The sequence below is a fragment of the Hemicordylus capensis genome, chromosome 16, assembly GCF_027244095.1.
Source record: "Hemicordylus capensis ecotype Gifberg chromosome 16, rHemCap1.1.pri, whole genome shotgun sequence".
NCBI lineage: Eukaryota > Metazoa > Chordata > Lepidosauria > Squamata > Cordylidae > Hemicordylus > Hemicordylus capensis.
Window position 1 is genome coordinate 13400009 of NC_069672.1, and position 17897 is coordinate 13417905.

Below are 17897 nucleotides of genomic sequence, written 5' to 3' on the forward strand. Positions count from 1 at the left end.
CTGGGTGTAGATTCCATAGTTAAGGAGCTAATTCAGTTGCCACATCAGCCACTGGCAACCTCTGCTTTATGTCCAATGCCGAGGTTCCTGGCGAGGCTGACCAGGAGACCCTCATTTTTTGCGGGTTCTCCATTTGCCGTTTCAGCTATTCATCATGAGGCTATATATATCACGGGGGATATATATATAGCAATAGCAATAGCAATAGCACTTACATTTATATACCGCTCTATAGCCGGAGCCCTCTAAGCGGTTTACAATGATTTAGCATATTGCCCCCAACATTCTGGGTACTCATTTTACCGACCTCGGAAGGATGGAAGGCTGAGTCAACCTTGAGCCCCTGGTCAGGATCGAACTTGTAACCTTCTGGTTACAGGGCGGCAGTTTTACCACTGCGCCACCAGGGGCTCATTATCATTATATCACAGGAAATATATCATATTTCCATTATCATGGGGGTGCCAATGTCGAAACCGTGATAATTGTAACCTTGTGCCTATGGGAATGATAACTGTGCTCCTTGACATCATTGGCTGGCCTGCTCTGATGTCACAGTGAGTCTGTGTTGGCAGAGTCATCACAGAGAGCCTTGATAGCCTTGGTTCTCTGGCCGGTGCTGAGGTGGCCCTGGAGACCTTTGAATTTGAACTCCTTTCTTCTGCAGAGTTCAGCTCCCTTGACAATTGTGGCATGCCAGGCAACATGACAGGCTTTCAGACACCACCTGGTGGTTTGCACATCAGGGGACACCCAAGACAGACATCTGATTTTCTTAAAAGGCATTTCTTACCTGATGGCTGGGGCCAACCCGGATTTCACCCTGTGTGCTGTTTAACCTCCTGCAATGAGACAGAACCACCAGTTAGCAGAGAATATAATGGGCACGACACAAACTCTCCTTGTGCTCTCTGAACACCAACAGGCAGTATCCTGACAGACAAACTTCTCCATTTATATCAAAAGGCTTTAGAATAGAACTAGGATCGTTACATGGGCCCAGGAGAAACTGCCAGAGATATTCTCAACCACTTGGAGCAACATTTCAGAATTGAGATTGGTACCACACTTTTCTTAGGACGACACAAAACCAGGCACTAAAATCAAGATCTCTGCATCAGCAACTGCACACAAAGCCCTCATTCAAAATGTGAGAAAAGTTATAGGATGACGACATGGTACACTGGTTGCTCACAGTTCACACAAAATATTTCTTTAAAAAGGAAACGGAGAACGTAGCATTAGACCTAACGCAGGAGCCATGATCGTAGGACTTTTGCAGGGGCCTGAAAGCCTCGCTTGAGAAAATCTACCAATACAAAATTGGATTCTCTCCCCCTCTTTGGGCGGGGGGGGGGGGGGGGCAAAAACCAGGCAGACTGCCTGCTCAACCTGAAATGTCTGTGTCAACAAGCAGCAAGGTTTGGTTTTCGGAACAGATCAGCTGCGCCACCCAGTTCTGCTTTTTTCTGCGTCGTCGACCCAGTGCCGTCTTCAGCAACTGCCTGCCACCTAGCTGCATGCCAAGGGAGCTGCCTACTGCAGGCCAATTCTGGCTTCCAAGAGCGGTTGCTGCTTGCCCCATTCCGGTTGCCCTGCTCCTCTTGGGACCAGCATTCAACCGGCACAGCTAGCAAGGTCTTGGGAGCCCAGTTGCCTGGACACCCCCTCTTGGGAGGCCGGCGTTTAGGAGTCGTAGGGGGTTCTCTCTTAGCTTGGTGCACCTGGAGAACTGCCTCTGTCCTCCCTGCAGACATGAAATCAGTTTCCAGTCCTAGAATTGTTGTCTTAGATTGAAACTTGGAAGAGTTTCACAAGCGCTGCTACCAGCAGCAAAGTTTTATGGCAGAGGGGGAGAACAACCTCATTGGCCGTTCAGAAGGTCCCTTCAATGCTTTGTTTTCAGAAGTGTGCAGTCGACTACATCAATCATCATCAATATCCCATCCCTCTCTTCAAGAAGCGCACGCTAGTGCAGGTGATCACAGCCACCCTGTGGGTTTGGTTAGGCTGAAAGACGCCAAGACAATCCCCAGTCACCAAAGTGAGTCAGGATTTGAACTCAGGTCTCCTCTCCTCGGTGCTAATTCTGAGGCACTGCCCTCTAGTCTATACAATACTGGCTCTCGGGGTTCCAACAAGGGCCGTGGCATGCCCTTCCAGTATGTTCGCTTCTACAGACACTGCGGTCTTTGCCAAAAGTGGTGCCAATTCCTAAGGCTGCAATGCCAAACCAAAAGCCTTCCCAGACATGCTCGGGGAATCCCAACCTTTTGCACCACCAATGCTATCATGTGCCGGAAGGAGATGGAAGGATGTCCAGCATCTTGTTACAACTGCTACCTAGAGCCAATATTTTTAACCGAGAATGCGGCCACCAAAGCACCTGTGATGGCAGAGAAGCCATTCCGATCTTGACATTGTTCTCGTATATAGGAAGCTGCTTCACCAAGGCAGACCCTTGGTCCATAAGAACATAACAACATCTAGCTCCGTTGTGTCAACAACCGTCTTCCCTCTAACAGGGATTTCCAGATGTTGACTACAACTCCCAGGATCCCCAGCCAAAGCTATTGCAGTTGGGGATGCTGGGAGTTATAGCGAATAACATCTGGGAATCCCTGTTAGAGGGAACACTGGTCAACACTGACGGGCAGCGGCTCTCCAGGGTTACAACTGTTCTTATGTCATCCTCCCACTTGCAACTTGGGGATCTACTTGGCAGCGAGAGCATCAAGCTTACATCACCACATTAAAAACCTAATATTCCAAATACTCTGTACAAAGGTGGAGTTTATCAAGAAAACTTGTGAGCAGTTCAGAAAGGGGGGCAAGGGGGGGGAGAGAAAAGCACCTCCTCTTTTTTCTAAGCCTGGTCTGTACTGCTGCGGCAAGACACCCCAACACATTCATAAGGAATCTAATGCACTTTGAAGGCCAGACAATGTATCTGAATCACCTTCTCATCTCAGTAAGTTTTTAACAATGGGAGGATTTACGCCCCTCATGCAGGCGGCCAGGGGTGTCCCGACACATCCTGCGACTTGCTGGCTGCACAGAACTGATTCCGAACACAGGAACATCCACAGCTGGGATATGCCACGCTATTGTGCTTCCTCTCTGTGGAGTTCACAGTCAGGCAAGGAAGATGAAGCACACTTTTATTATGTAAAGGGGGGTGGGAATTGAGTGAATAGGAACGAATGCTCACAGAGAGACAAAATACAGGCTTCCTTGGTGTAATCTTTTCTTCAGTCCCAGCGCTTTCATTCCCGCCGTTCGGTTTAGAGTGAGAAAAACAAGCCGCTAAACCCATTCCTTTCTTCCGACACCTTTCTGTACAATGGCTCCCTGCCCAGAAAGAAGGCTCGCAAGAAAAGGGACTCTGTGTGGTCCTCGTACGAACACTCCGAAGAGAAAGGGGCGGATGTGCTGTCGGGGCAGCCTGCTCGCCCCCGCCAGGCAGATCCAACCAGAATGCATTCGGCTCCCCCAACCCAGCCCCAAAGGGGCACTCAAAGCAGCCAGAAGCGGAGCATGCCGCAGCACGGGGCAGGGCAGGGGCACTCGGGATACCAGCAGATTACGGGAGGAAAGCCTTCGAAGTATTTCTGCGTGCTGGCAGGCAATCCAAAGATTGTGGATTTTTTTTGGGGGGGGGGGGGGGGACAAAAAACCATACCTCCTACTGAAAAAAGTAGAGCATTCTTTTAGAACATACCTTAGTTTCTGCCGTAGTCTTTTTTCTTTCTTTCTTTTTAAAAAAGGACATGTCTATGCTTTGTTTTAGTGTGTGTGTGTGTGTGTGTGTGTGTGTGTGTGTGTGTGTGTGTGTGTGTGTTTTTAAGTAAAAAGATCAGCTCATACATAGGTGACTCTTACTGAAAACCAATGCAGCTCTCTCACAGGAACATAGGGAACTGCCTTATACAAAGTCAGACCACTGTCCATCTAGTTCAGAATTGCCTACACTGACTGGCAGCAACTCTTCAGGGTTGAAGACAGGGGTCTTCCCCAGCCTTACCTGGAGATGCTGCCAGAGATTGAACCTGGGACGTTCCTCATACAAAGCAGATGTTGTTCTCCCGAACGATGGATGCCCCGGATGAACATATGAAGCTGCCTACTGAGGCAGACCATTGCTTGATCTAGTTTAGTATCACCTACACTGACGGGCACCAGCTCTTCAAGGTTTCAGAAAGGGGACTCTCCCAGCCGCACCTAGAGATGCTGGCAGGGACTGAAGCGAAGACTTTCAACGTGCAATACAGAAGCTCTGCCACTGAGCTACGGGTGCCGACTAAAACTCAGCGGCAATTCCATGCTCCCTTCCCATGCAAAGCAGAAAAAGGGCTTCCACCCTAAGGATGGCCAAGGAAGCGAGGGCTGGCAGCTTCACTTTCGTGCTGCAAGCTCCAGCCGATATGGGCTTGGCTCCCTGCGGTGCAAAGGCAAGTGACCTCACCCAGGGGGCTCCCAACACTGGGTGGCCAGACGCTGCTCAACTACAACTCCCATCACCCCCTGCCACTGTGATGGGGGATGATGGGCGTTCTAGGCCAGCAACAAGTGGGCACCCAGTGTTGGGGCCCCCTGCTCAAGCCAATCTCCCCTACAGCTGACCGGCTCACATTCTTCAACATACATTCAAGAATAAAAAAATAAAAATAAGCAACAGATCTGTAACTGCTGTTGGTCACGCCGTGGGGCAATTGGCTCCATTTCCCCCCCCCTTGCTCCACCCATTTGCTGGAGTTTGGGGAAGGGTGAGGGTGCAATTTGCACTCTTAAGAAAGCCCACTTGGCAGCCAAGGGAAATGGCAACCCTGAGGAGGGGGGACACCCTGGCCGCTTTTTTGGGGGGGCGGGGAGCAGAGAGAAATGGGGGGTGAAGGGAGAGGGGGGTGCAGAGGAGAGCAGGGAGTGAGGAGCCAGCACAGCGGCGGCGGCGTATGAAATCCAACACCAAAAGGAAACCGAGGTAACAAAGTGGTATCCATGGCAACGACAACTTAATATTTCAGTCCCTCTTCAACTGCAGCGGATTAAATATAATGACAAGATGTTCCCCCTTTGAAAAGTAACCTGTTGCCATGGAAACGTTGTAGTCTCTCGAATAAACAGGGACAGGACAGAGAGGAAGGGGAAGCCGGCGGGAGACTATCAAAAAGGGGGGTGGCGTCCCCGTGGCCAAGGGCGGCTCCGTCGGAGAGCTCTGAGCCCGGGGTGGAGAAGAGGGGCACTCGCTCCCACACACAGCCACTCTCCATGCAAGAGCAAACAGCTGGGTTTCTATTGCAACCTCCACGGGGCAGAGACCCTTCTTTCTTCCTCTGCAGAGCACCAAACACATAGTGGGCACGATATTAAAATCCCAGACAAGGCCCCAGGGGACGAGGCCCCAGAAGACCTCCGATCCAACCCTGGTATCTCCAGGTGTGGATGGGAAAGACCCCTGCCTGGACCCTCTGGGGAGCCGCTGCCCGTCAGTGTAGAGCACGCCAAGTTAGATGGATCTGGGGTCTGACTCCGTCCGGCAGTGTCACAGGTCCATCAGCAGCGTGCAGAAGGCCCCAGGTTCCATCCCTGGCAACCTCTCCTCATGTGGCTGGGAATGGCTCCTCCCTGAAACCCTGGAGAGCTGCTGCCAGTCAGGGTAGCCAGCACTGAGACGGAAAGACCAAGGGCCGGATTCTGCAGAGAGCCGCTTCTTACGCACCCGCGTCATATTTTTGCTGGAGGGAGCTCATCTCTCAAACCCAAGCTGGAAGCCTGGTACAGTCACGCAATGAGGTTCATTTCAGTAATAACCCCAATCCAGAAATGACTGCCCACCCATCTCATGGCTTGATTAGCCTCAAATGCCAAATCCCTGGCCAGGCCACAAGTGCCCAACCGTCTCTGAAGCATCCAAGCCGGGGCTCCGGTGAACCTCCGAGAGCATCAAGGCAGAGGGCCGGCCACATCCCTCCCTACCAGACCCACCAGGCTTGGTCACAGGAAGCCCCGGCTGGAGATTCCCTGGCATGTGTTTTTCCATTCAGATATCCCACTCTTCACTGATTGTATTTAGAGCCCAGAGTCCAGGTGGGCAGGGCTGAAAGTTAGGCGGAGAGATCAGCGGCTGGCCCAGAGTCACCCAGGGAGTTTCACGGCCGAATGGGGATCTGGACCCGGGTCTCCCCGGTCCTAGTTCAAGACGACACAGCCTGGATATGCTGTTCCTGGGGTGGCGGACCTGAGGCGCTCCTGCCTGGATGCTGCTGGGGTCCCAGAGAGTGTGGCCTAAGGTACAGCCACCGTGCTGAAGGGAGACACCAGTGTGCCACCTTTGGGGATGGGGCCGGAGCTCAGTGGCAGGGTATCTGCTCTGCATGCAGAAGGGCCTGGGTTCAATCCCTGGAAGCATCTCCAAGTAGGGCTGGGAGAGGCCCCAGCTGAAACCTTTCAGGGATGCTACCAGTCAGAGTAGACAATATTAAGCTACATCATCCTACGTTCCTATGCTTGGGAATCCCTGCCTGCAGCCATCAAGGGTCAACAAGTCCTTAGAAGCATCCAACATCTTACTGCTATATTTTTTAGCACTGGCAGGTTATTACTCCTGTCCCCCTGGATGATTTGTTCTTTTAATGCACAAGACTCTCGGCTGTTTTAGTGTAACTGCACTTTGAGGGAAAACAGGCTTTCCCCCATTTTTGTTTTTGTTTTTTGAACAGGGAGCCCATAGCAAGCTGGCCACAGCTGAGCAGCAATTTGAACAGAGGCATTCCCAGGACCCAAGACCAAATACTCTCTGTCTGGACACATTTCACCCTGGTGCCTCAATGCTCTCGTCATCAACTACTTCGAGATTTCCAGACCGATTAAGGTCTCGAATACCACATTAAAGCAGTGTTTTCTAATTAAACAAATGAGCAAACATGCACCAACCCTTGAATATTCAGCTCTGATTTCACCCTGTTTACATCTTTTATTTACTGAAAATATTTATACCCTGTCTTAACACCAAAAGCAGCTCCCCAAGACAGATTACAACACATAAGCAAACTGTTTATAAGGGGAAAATATATATAGTGATAAAATACCAACCCACGAAAAAACCAGACAAGTCAGACAGCAACAAGGTACACAATCCACTAGAAGTTAGTTTTAGAAGAAAGAGACTTTTAAAAAAAGAAATGCAGTTCCTATTTATTTCTTATAAACCAGACTTAATACCCAAACCAGATATATACAAAGCTATCTATTTGCTGGAAAACTGGTTACTGTTTTGGTCCTTTTCGGTTTCATAATCATGCAAGTTTGTAACTTACGTTCTTTAGGGAGGGATCAATAAAATTAAGGCATAAGTACGCTGCATCTCTCACACATAATGGACTTCGCGCAAACGTCACTCGATTTTTCTCCTAGATGGCTGTATATTACTCCTATTGCTCCTCACACTCCTGCTGTACTTGGGAAACTCTTGACAAAACTCCAAACTCCCACCACCACACAAGCTGAGTTCAGACAGATGGTTACTTAGAAGAGGTCTTCTCCGAAATGGCATATAGTGGGGGTTCTCAAACCTGGGTCCCCAGACAATGTTTGACTACAACTCCCATCATCCCCTGTGGCAGGGGACGATGGGATTTGCACTCCATCATAATCTGGGGACTCACATCTGAGAACCCCTACCATATAGGAAAGCACTTCCCAGTGAGGCTCATCTTGCACCAATCATCATCATCATCATCATCAATATCCTGCTTTTTGTATTTATCTTCAGTAGCTTGGTGAGAAATAGGCCTGGCTCCAGGGCAGAGGGCATGCAGGGAGGCCTGGGAAAGACTCCTTGTCCGAAGCCTCGGAGAAGCCGCTGCCAGTCAGAGAAGACCATCCTGAGCGAGATGGACCAAGGGTCCGACTCGGCAAAAGGCAGCTTCGTTTCTGCACGGGAGAAGCCCTAACTCAGGTGCAGAGCTCTCTGCTGTGCATGCTGGAGGCCCCAGGCTCCACCCTGGCAGCATCCCCAGGTAAGGCTGGGAAAGAGCCCTGCCTAAAGCCTTGGAGAGCTGCTGCCAGTCTGTGTCGGCAAGACAGAGCTGATGCGGTATGAGGCAGCTTCCTCCCATCCTATGTGCATGGGGCAAAGACACAGACTTCCAAAAAGAGTATCAACTCCCTGAAAGGGCTTCCAGCAGGTCACTTTCCAAAGCTACCCAACTAGTCACCTCCCTTCAAGGCAGCAAGCAGAGCCAGATCTGCTCAGCACCAGCAGGTTGGCCGCAGCCACTGGAGCTGGAGATGCTGGGACATGTAGTCCAACAAGTCCATCTGGGGACCCAACAGGTGAGCTCCGTGTCAGGGATGGGGACAGAGCTCAGTGGCTCTGCTTGGCATGCAGAAAGCCCCGGGGTTCGCTCCCTGGCAGCATCTCCAGCTACGGTTGGCAAAGACCTCGCCGGAAAGCTCGGGAGAGCCGCTGCCAGCCAGAGCAGACAATACTGAGCAAGACGGACCAAGGGTCTGACTCGGCCTAAGGCAGCTTCTGACGGCGAGGACTCCGGGACGAGTCTATAGCCACTGCTGTGGGTCGACAGCGGGGTCTGGAGATGCTGCCAGGGATGGAAGCTGCAACCTCCTGGGTGCAAAGCAAGGACTCTCCCACTAAACGACAGCTGATCCCCAACGTGGGTGGGCAAGCGTGTCGCCCGCTGCTGATCTGGTGGCTGGAGAGAGGCTCCGAGAAATCCAGGCGTTCCCTGCAACGTCGCAGCTCATAAGGCAAGGGTGTTGCCCATCCAACTGAACGTCTCCGGTAATATCAATCCCCTTGAGCTGTCCAGCGGGGGATACTCAATCTCTCTCTCTCTCCCCAGAAAAGAGTCTGCCCAGCCTGGGGGAGTCCAGGGGCAGCTCCCACCCCCAGCCCGGCTTCTCTGGGAACGTGCTGGAGAATCTCGTGGCTTGCCAAAACAAGCGGGCCGGAGCAGGCCCCCTCCCTCCTCCGCGGCAGCAGCCAATGGCAAGGGCTCTGTGACCCCTCCTCCTGCCGAACCCTTCTCAAGGCATCCGCGCCTCTCCCAGGCCCCAACATTCCCTGGCAGGCGGGCTCTGCAGCAGCTCCGAGTACCTGCGCTCCAGCTGGAGGGACTGCCAGGGCTGCCTGCAACTGCAGCGTGAGAGGAAGGGGGGAAAGGGGAGGTTGGTGGGGGGGAGGAAACCAGCGCGCCGGCGTCTGCATTGGGGGGGGGAGAGACACATGCATTCCGGACACTGCTGTCCTCATGCGCTTCACGGGGACAGCGGGGCTAATGAGGGTGCCGAAAGAGACGACAGGCAGACCGAGACGAGACCGAGACGAGACCGAGACGGCATGCACGATCCCGGCGAACACGGGCTCCCCGGCTGGGCAGAAAGTGCCACGCCACAGGCACACCGTGCAGCCCTCCAGAGGGGAGTGCACGCAGCTGGCAGCCTACCTGAAGGGGCCGAGAGGGTCGTCCATGACAGTGACACCTCCTGGGGGCGGCAGCGGCGGCGGCTTCCCTCTGACCTTGGCGGCTCCGGAGAGGAAAAGAGAGGAGCGGGGGGAGGGGGGAGCGAGGAAAGGGGGGAGGCTGCCCGTTTTCCCTGAGCCCAACTCCTCAAAATGGAGGCCCATGCAGTCAGAGGAGGACCTGCGAGAGCTTCCACTGAGCTTGTGCTATGACCTAAGCCCGCACGCAGAAACTTCGCCCTCGGACTGACAGCACTGAGCATGTGCTGTGACCCCCTCCCTCGCCCACACGGCGCAATCAATCTCGGCCCTGCCGTTTCCGTAAATAAAGCCCAGCCAACAGACACGGCGGGCTGCCATCCCTGCCGCCGTAGCAAGCTAGTGTGCAGGGAAGTGGGGCCTCTGCGAGGGAATCTGAGACGGGCAACTGCGGCGGCAGCGGCGGCCGGCGGGGGCGGAAAGAGAGCCAGCCTCTCCTCCTCCTCCTCCCCCGGCCCTGCAGTCCGAACTTGGACTGGACGGAGGAAGTGGGCGGGGGACCCACCCGGCTTCCTCCACCGAGTTGCTCCTCTAAGGTAGACAGGGATTTCCAGACTCAGAGCCAGAGGCAGTGCTTTCGAAAATAAACAGATATTTGGAAGCCGTCCTCTGGAGCCTGAGAGTGGCAAAATATGCAGGAGAAATCCTTGGAAGAAGGGAGCTGCTCCAGGCACTTCTCAAAGGCGCTTTTATGGCATTTAGCACAGCGAGGGCCCCCAGGCGATGTGCACACAGCCACTGCAGTTTTACACCATGACGCAGACATCGACAAATCCACTTGCCCGCTCGCTGGTGGCCCTAGCCCTCTGGCAAGCAGGACCTCCCCGCCCAGCACCACAGAACTCCTCCCCAGAGATCACATTTCTACTGACGTTTTTTGAAAAGGACCACCTGATGGCGCAGCAGGGAAGCAACCTGCCTAAAGAGCAGGAGGCTGCGGGTTCGAATCCCCGCTGGAAGGTTTCCCAGACTATGGGGAAACACCTCTATCGGGCAGCAGCGACCTAGGAAGATGCTGAAAGGCATCATCTCATACTGAGCGGGAGATGGCAATGGTGAACCTCTCCTGTATTCTCCCAACGGCAACCCCAGGGCTCTGTGGGTGCCAGGACAGCACAATCTTTCCTTTCCTTTAAGAAACAGCAGGAACCCTTTCTGAGAGCATGAGCAGAGGCTCCCACGGTTTCCTAGCATCCCCATCTCCCAGCGCAAGTGACAGAGGACCTGCTTCTCTCCTAAGCCTTCTGCCCGAGTGCCAGAAAAGGATCAGAGGGAAGAGAGGGGCTTGGTGGCCACCACAAATCATGGCTGGCTAGTGTGGTAAGCCGAAGAGGGTGAATGCCGGACCATCAGCTTTATTTCTTGCACTGTCCACGTGGTCCTGAGTTGGGGCTGGTTTTAATCGGGATTCACAGAGTTAAGGAGCAGAGCCAGACTCACTTCAAGCCTGGTTAGCAAAGGGCACATGATGCCCAAGCTAGAAAAGGGCAAAAATGATGCGCGTCCCCAAGCAAAGGGCAGAAAAATGCCCTCCAATGCCTCAGCCCAAGGTTAGCTCCAACTATTTTGCTTCTGAAGTTAGCGTTCCTTTGACTCCCCCTTTCTGACTCCAAGACTGTCAGGAATCTTGGTGCATGAGATGGGAAAAGCCACTGGTGCCAGGGTCTGAAGCCAAGGCCTTCTGCGTGCAAAGCAGATGCAATACCCCTGAGCTATCTATGGCCCTGTCTCTAGTGTGTTCCTGTGCATCATTTTGGGTTTCGACCCACGAAGCTCTGAAGAGCCAGGGATTGCCTCCTGCAACATAAGCCAGCCTGGCAGCTGGGATCTTCACCAGAGGCCCATCTTCAGAACTGCCCCACCTCCAGAACTCAGGCGGGCCCAGCAGCTGGAGAGAGGGATGCGGGCAGGGTTGGGCTCCTACGAGGGGTATTTGTGTGACCCCACGCCTGCTGTCAGGTCCCAGGAGAAGCCTGCCCTGTTCTCCGGAGCTTCGGTTCGTTAAGGGTGTACAATCTGGTCGCGATTTACCAACACCACACCTGGTCAATCAGTCGTTCTGGTTTAAAAACTACAGCCAATTTTGAAATGTTTTCTATTTGTTTTGAAATTTTCTATCCTGTTGTAGCCAGAGGACCCAGAGGAGAACCTCAGACGCTAGAGTTGTGGGATGGTGCATATAGGGGAAGGCACTGGTGTTGTCTGTAACTGGGATTCCCAGATGCTGTGGACTACAACTCTCATAATCACCAGCCAAAGGCCATTGCAGCTGGAGATGATGGGAATTGTAGTCAACAACATCAGGAAATCTCTGTTACAGGCAACAATGGTAGGCAGTCCTTAAAGCATCCAGGACTCAAGCCAAGACCAGAACCAACATCTTGCACTGGGCCAAACCAACGGGTAACTAACACAGATCAATCAGTCACAGTCCTATGCTCTGTCTGGCCCAAACATTGGCCAGTGACCTTTTGGACCACTGGAAGTTTGCAGAAACATTTTAAAGGCAGCATAAAGAGGCGGGTACCACATTGGGCAGAAAAGGAACCACAGGAATGTTTCCAACACACCCACACCCACTCTTGAGGGCCAACTGTGTTATTCTTCCAAAGGGAAATATACATCATGGCTGTAAGAGACAGAGCAATTCGCCATCATGTGTTACCCGGATTTCTCTCTCCAACGGCAGATCTACCAATAAAACTTCCAAGACCCACAAATCACGCTCCGAACTGGAGGAGAAGCAATCCGGCAGCCCTGATGTTCCCTCATCCTTAACTAACTGTGCTCAGCAGCTTTTCAAAGGGGAGATAAATAAAGATCCCAAACCTGCTCGCTTTTTATGTGGTCGGCTCTCTTGAGAGAGCAGAGCGCTCGTCAATAACGCTTCTACCATGGCAGGCTGGGTTTTGTGTGTGTTGTTTTTCCAACACACCCTTCGAGCACTGCCTTCCTCTCTGCACCCGGGCAGCAACTTCACGGCACCATAAGGAAAGCGAGAATCCCACTGCCTGGGGCTGCCTCCCCGTGAACCAGGGACGGCGGCACACAGAAGGATTCCCAAGACAACGAGGTGGTGCCGTCAGGGGTCCAGGTCAAGTGCAACACAGAACCCTCCTCCAGCCCTTAAATGGGACACACTTAGGAAAGGAAGGGGTGCAGCAGCAGAGAACAGGGCCAACGGTGCCTTCGACTCACTGCTCCAGGAACCTGAGCGCAACTCTGTCAGGAGCGTCTCAGGGAGGATTGCAAACCCACTCCGCCCCGCACAAACCAGCTCCTATTTTCTGAGAGGCACGCGGTTGATTCTCTCGTTGCAGGCAAACCACCGCTCACCCGCAAAGGCAACTGCTTGCCACGGAGCAAGCCCGAGTCTGTGCGCCGAGTTCTGTGCCACAGATGGGGATCCGAGGCAGCGGGAGGACGAGGCCAAGGCACCCATTCCCAGATGGTCAGTGCAGCTGGGGCTACAGGAGGGTCCCGATTCCGCTTGCCCATCAGCTAGCTGGATCACCGGAGCCAAGGGAATTGGGGGCAGCAAAAACCGAGGTGTCGCCATTCTTAATCAGGTGCCAGCTATGTGCTTGACAAAGTATAAGGACTGGTCTCTGCCCCCAGGGGCTTACACACTAGAATTCAAGATAGGGAGCTCCCATCCATCGAGCTCAGCACCGTTTACACTTGCCACCAACAGTTCTCCCAGGTTCCAGACAGGAGTCTTTCCCAGCCCTCCCTGGAGATGTTGCCAGGGCTTGAAGCCGGGACCTTCTGCATGCCAAGGAAAATGCTCGCCCACTCAGCCACGGCCCCATCCCCACAAGGGAGAGACAGATACTCTGCCACATAATCTGGCAACCCTAAATCCAGCTGTGACCACAGCTGCCCAGAAGCCTAACCACAAGACCTGATTTCCGGCGACACCAGTGCTCCCCAAGTAATATCCAGATTGGTCCGGTGTCTGTGTCACAGGGGCTGAGGGACAGCGTAATCACGGCCTTACGCACCAAGAGTTGCCAGGTGAGACACACTGCCATTCAAAGAAATCCCCACCATAAGCGAGCCCCCCCCCCCCGCCCAACAACAACAACACCCAGCATCAAAACAACGCACAAAACTAAGTCGGTTACAAAAACTAACACCTGCAAAATATGGGCAGTCTTTGACACCTGAAATAGATAGACTTGGGCCTGTCTCTGGCAGGAGTTTGCAGAGGCCCAGGCCCATGAAAACAAGATGGGCGTTTACGCCGATATCACACAGCAGCCTCCTCCAACTCGGGACCCCCAGCGGTTGCTGGAGCACAACTCCCGCCCTGCCCAGCATCGCTCCGCGTCATCTGGGGACCCAAGCTGGAGAACCCCCTGCCATATTGCTTCTTCACACTCACAGCAAGACAAGTCATGGGAGGGAGCCTGCGTTTGAATCAAGACATAAAGAGGAGGCCTGTGAGGGTGAAAGCGCCGGCCACGTGCCATGGCTGGGGCGGGGGGCAGTAGCCAGGCCCGCTCCTCCTCCTCCCCCCATCAAGCCGCTGCTGGTCCACACAGTTTGCACAGTCCTACGTAAGGCCTTAAAAAGGAGAGGAAAGGGTTTTTTGTGGCAATGCAACTCACCTCGTCTCTGGATTGTAGCCCAGGATGTAGAAAAAGGAATCCACCCGTGCTTTGAACTCTCTAGCAGCAAAAATGTCAGAGAAATGAGAGATATTACACTTCCCCCTGCAAGGAAGAGGGGAAAAAATTAGGCTATATATATATCTATATCAGGCTGTCTAGCTGGGTAATGGGAATGTTTAATTGGTCCAGATGGGCCTGCTATTTCTCCCGCTGGCGCAGTTTCCGAGTGGCTCCTGACTTTCAGGGTTGAAAGAAACGTAAGATTATGCACTGGTACCGTTTTAAATATCCAACAATATGTTGAGCAAGCTGCCAATAACCCCGCCTTACTTCAAAACAATTATAACTGGCTTGAACCCGTTCTAAAAATGGTACTAGCAATCCACAAGGCTGCTTGCCCAGCGCCAACATTTCCTGGACAGTAAGACGCTCACTAGAGATCAGAGATTCCCCAGCCTTGGGTCTCCGGGTGGTTAAAAAAAAAAAAAAAGGTAAAGTTGTGCCGTCAAATCGGTGTCGACTCCTGGTGCCCACAGAGCCCTGTGGTTTTCTTTGGTAGAATACAGGAGGGGTTGACCATTGCCTCCTCCCACGCAGTAGGAGATGATGCCACCTTTCAGCATCTTCCTTTATCTCTGCTGCCCAATATAGGAGTCTCCCATAGTCTGGGCAACATACCAGCCAGCATTCGAACCAGCAACCTCTGGCTTGGTAGTCGAGTCATTTCCCCGCTGTGCCATTAGGTGGCGCTGGATCACAATCCCCTTCATCCCCAAAAGCCACTGTGGATGATGAGAGTTCTAGTCCATCGCCATCTGGGGCCATCTGATCTAACAGATCAGGGGAAGGCCCCCTTGGCTCTCCAGTGGTCGCTGAACTACAGCTCCTATCATCCCTAGCTACAATAAATTGTGGCTGGGGATAATGGGAGTTGTAGTTCCACAGCCACTGGAAAGCTAAGGTTGCCTACCCCTGCGATAGAGGATGCTATGTTTCTGAAATGACAGGAGTCACCAATACACTCAACCCTGATCCCACAGCTGTCTTTGTAACACTTGCTCTTGTGCTGGGTCCTCCAAATCTCAGGTCTGCCTCTGACAGAAGATGCTGCTTTAACTGTGCTGCCACTAGCCCAATCTGACTCTTTGCCAGGAGCTGAAAGGAAGCCTGGAAGGAGGGGAATCGGCATTTTCTCTCCTCTCTGCCTTCACCCCTTGCGACTCCAGCTAATCCTTCCCTGCTCCACCCACCTCGGCTAAATTTGGACGATTTATTATTTATTTATTCGATTTTTATACTGCCCTTCCAAAATGGCTCACGGCGGTTTACAATTAAAACAGAAACCATTAAACCAAGCAACAATCAAAACAAAAATATAAATATGAACATCAAATAACAATTAAAACATCATTTAAAAAAACAATTAAACCATCAGAACAATTAAAACCCTGAAAACCAGGTTAAGAGTATTAAAACAATTAAAACTAATTAAAAACCCTGGAAGGCCAGGCCAAACCGATAGGTTTTGAGGGCTCTCCTGAAGGCCAGTAATGAACTCAGATTACGGATTTCTGCCGGGAGTGCATTTCACAGCCCAGGAGCAGCTACAGAGAAGGCCCGCCACTGAGTCGCCACCAAACAAACCGGTGGTAACTGCAGATGGTCCTCCTCAGATGACCTCAACATGCGGTGGGGATCATGCAGAAGAAGCCCTTTGGATGGGGAAGGTGGGTGCAGAACTTCTGTGGCACAGCAGAATCTTGCCCACATGGCACCACACGCCAGGTGGGCATCGCTGCTGCCCACTTGACATAACAGCTTTTCAGTAAACGCAAGTTGGCAACCAGATGGAAAACGTGGGTGCTGGAGCTGTGTGAACAGGAGGGGATACGCTCCAAAGTAGTCTGGACCCGTGTTCCCTGTAACTGGCCCTGTCCACCCCCAGCACAGTACCTCCAGCGACAGTTGCTGGTGTCTATCTTATGTTTCTTTTTAGATTGTGAGGCCTTTGGGGACAGGGAGCCATCTTATGTATTTATTATTTCTCTGTGTAAACCTCTGTTTTAATTGTAAACCGCCCTGAGCCATTTTTGGAAGGGTGGTATAGAAATCAAACAAACAAAACAGATGTTAACTACAAATCCCATCATCCCCAGCCAAAGGCCACTGCAGCTGAGGTGATGGGAGATGTAGCCAAGGACATCTGGGAATCCGTTACAGGGGACACTGATCTGGACATTAAACTGGCTTTTGCTAGCCCACTAATGGCAACCACAATTCAAACGAAGATTCCCTCCCCCAGGCCAGGAGGCGCCCTCGCGGTAGCATTCACGGTAAGGGAAATGAGCAGGTCCCGCCTTCGCACTGCAGCTGTGCAGAATCCTTTCTGCCTTGGGTGGGCCTTGCTCCAAAGACCCACTGAAGCAAAGGGAGCCTATCAGTCATAAGAGTGGAGTTGAACCTCCCGGTGCAGAGGCAGTCTACCATGGAATGCCAGTTGCTGGGGAACGACAGGGGAGAGGATTGGGGCTCCCGCCGTCTCCTTGTGGGCTCCCCAGAGGCATCTGCTGCAGTCAAGACGCTGCCCCCTGCTGGCTCCCCAACGCCTTGCCTCAGGAAAAGGCCGCCCTGAGGCTCTGCTGGGAAGGCGTTAACAGGGACGCAAGGGCTGCTCTCGAGCTGACAGTTATGTTTCCGCGCCTGGATCCATCAATCCAGCCGGGCGCATTTTTAGCTCCCGCTCTCTCTTCTCGACATGCCAATTTCAGACTGGAAAGCTCCTTGCCAGGAGACGTGAAAGAAAACGCGCGCTGACAGTCTGGAGAAGATGACAGCACCCCGGCGGACTCTTCCGGGTTTAATTTAAGAAAAACATCACAGCCCTGTAATGAGCCCAATCAAAAGGGTTGCTTCGTTCCCTGCCGCCGAGTCGGCAGCTGACGTGACTCGAAGCCCCTTCGGCGGCGCGGCCCGGAGCGGAGAAAACGTCTCCAGATGGCTCCACTTAAAACGCCAGCCGAGCATTTTCGGCAGGGAGGCGGCTCAGTGCACACTTTGACAACATCCATGTGCTCTTTCTGCCAGTCTGAAAACGAGATGTGTGGTGCCCACGGTACCTTCGGTGAGATTCACTGCAAGCCATGCCTCCTTCCCCAAAAGACTAACGGTGAGCAATTGCCTCTCAAGACCACCAGAGGAAAGAGATCAGCCAACACCCCTTGGGAGGAGGCTGGCGGGGGGAGCCTGATCACGCAGACCCACAGCTGGATAAGATGCAGAAACTGGGAGCGACTTGCTAGAAACCAGAGTCCCATCGTCCCTTTTTACTACTGCAGTTACCCAATTCCAAGACTAGGTTTTCCCCAAGTTTTTTAAATGTTAGAAATAGGGAGTCATCTTAAAATTCAGAGGGTTTTTCCTTTGGGACAAATATAGGTATAACATGTATTTATACCTAGGAGAGCCAGTGTGGTGTAGTGGTTAGAGTGCTGGACTAGGACCTGGGAGACCAGAGTTCAAATCCCCATTCAGCCATGAAACTAGCTGGGTGACTCTGGGCCAGCCACTTCTCTCTCAGCCTAACCTACTTCACAGGGTTGTTGTGAAAGAAAAACTCAAGTATGTAGTACACCACTCTGGGATCCTTGGAGGAAGAGCAGGATATAAATGTAAAAATAATAATAATAATAATTTAACCTGCATTTTTTTAAGGAGGTTGTCGTAAATTCGGAGTCTTCTTCTATTCGGTTAAATATGTT

At 52.5% G+C, this 17897-nt stretch overlaps 1 protein-coding gene across 15 annotated transcripts in view; it reads right to left on the reverse strand.

The window, feature by feature from the left end:
• RERE (arginine-glutamic acid dipeptide repeats) overlaps positions 1-17897 on the reverse strand; it is a 272298-nt gene that overhangs the window by 105133 nt on the left and 149268 nt on the right. For 12 of the 15 annotated variants that reach the window (XM_053280800.1, XM_053280796.1, XM_053280798.1 and 9 more), the window contains 2 exons: positions 14137-14241; positions 794-842 (listed from right to left, as the gene is read on the reverse strand). In XM_053280800.1, coding sequence (XP_053136775.1) covers positions 794-842; positions 14137-14241 — 154 coding nt within the window. Of the gene's footprint in view, positions 1-793; positions 843-3721; positions 3744-7316; positions 7810-9467; positions 9860-14136; positions 14242-17897 lie in introns of those variants that run through there. The other 3 variants (XM_053280803.1, XM_053280804.1, XM_053280805.1) reach the window with 3 other exon arrangements.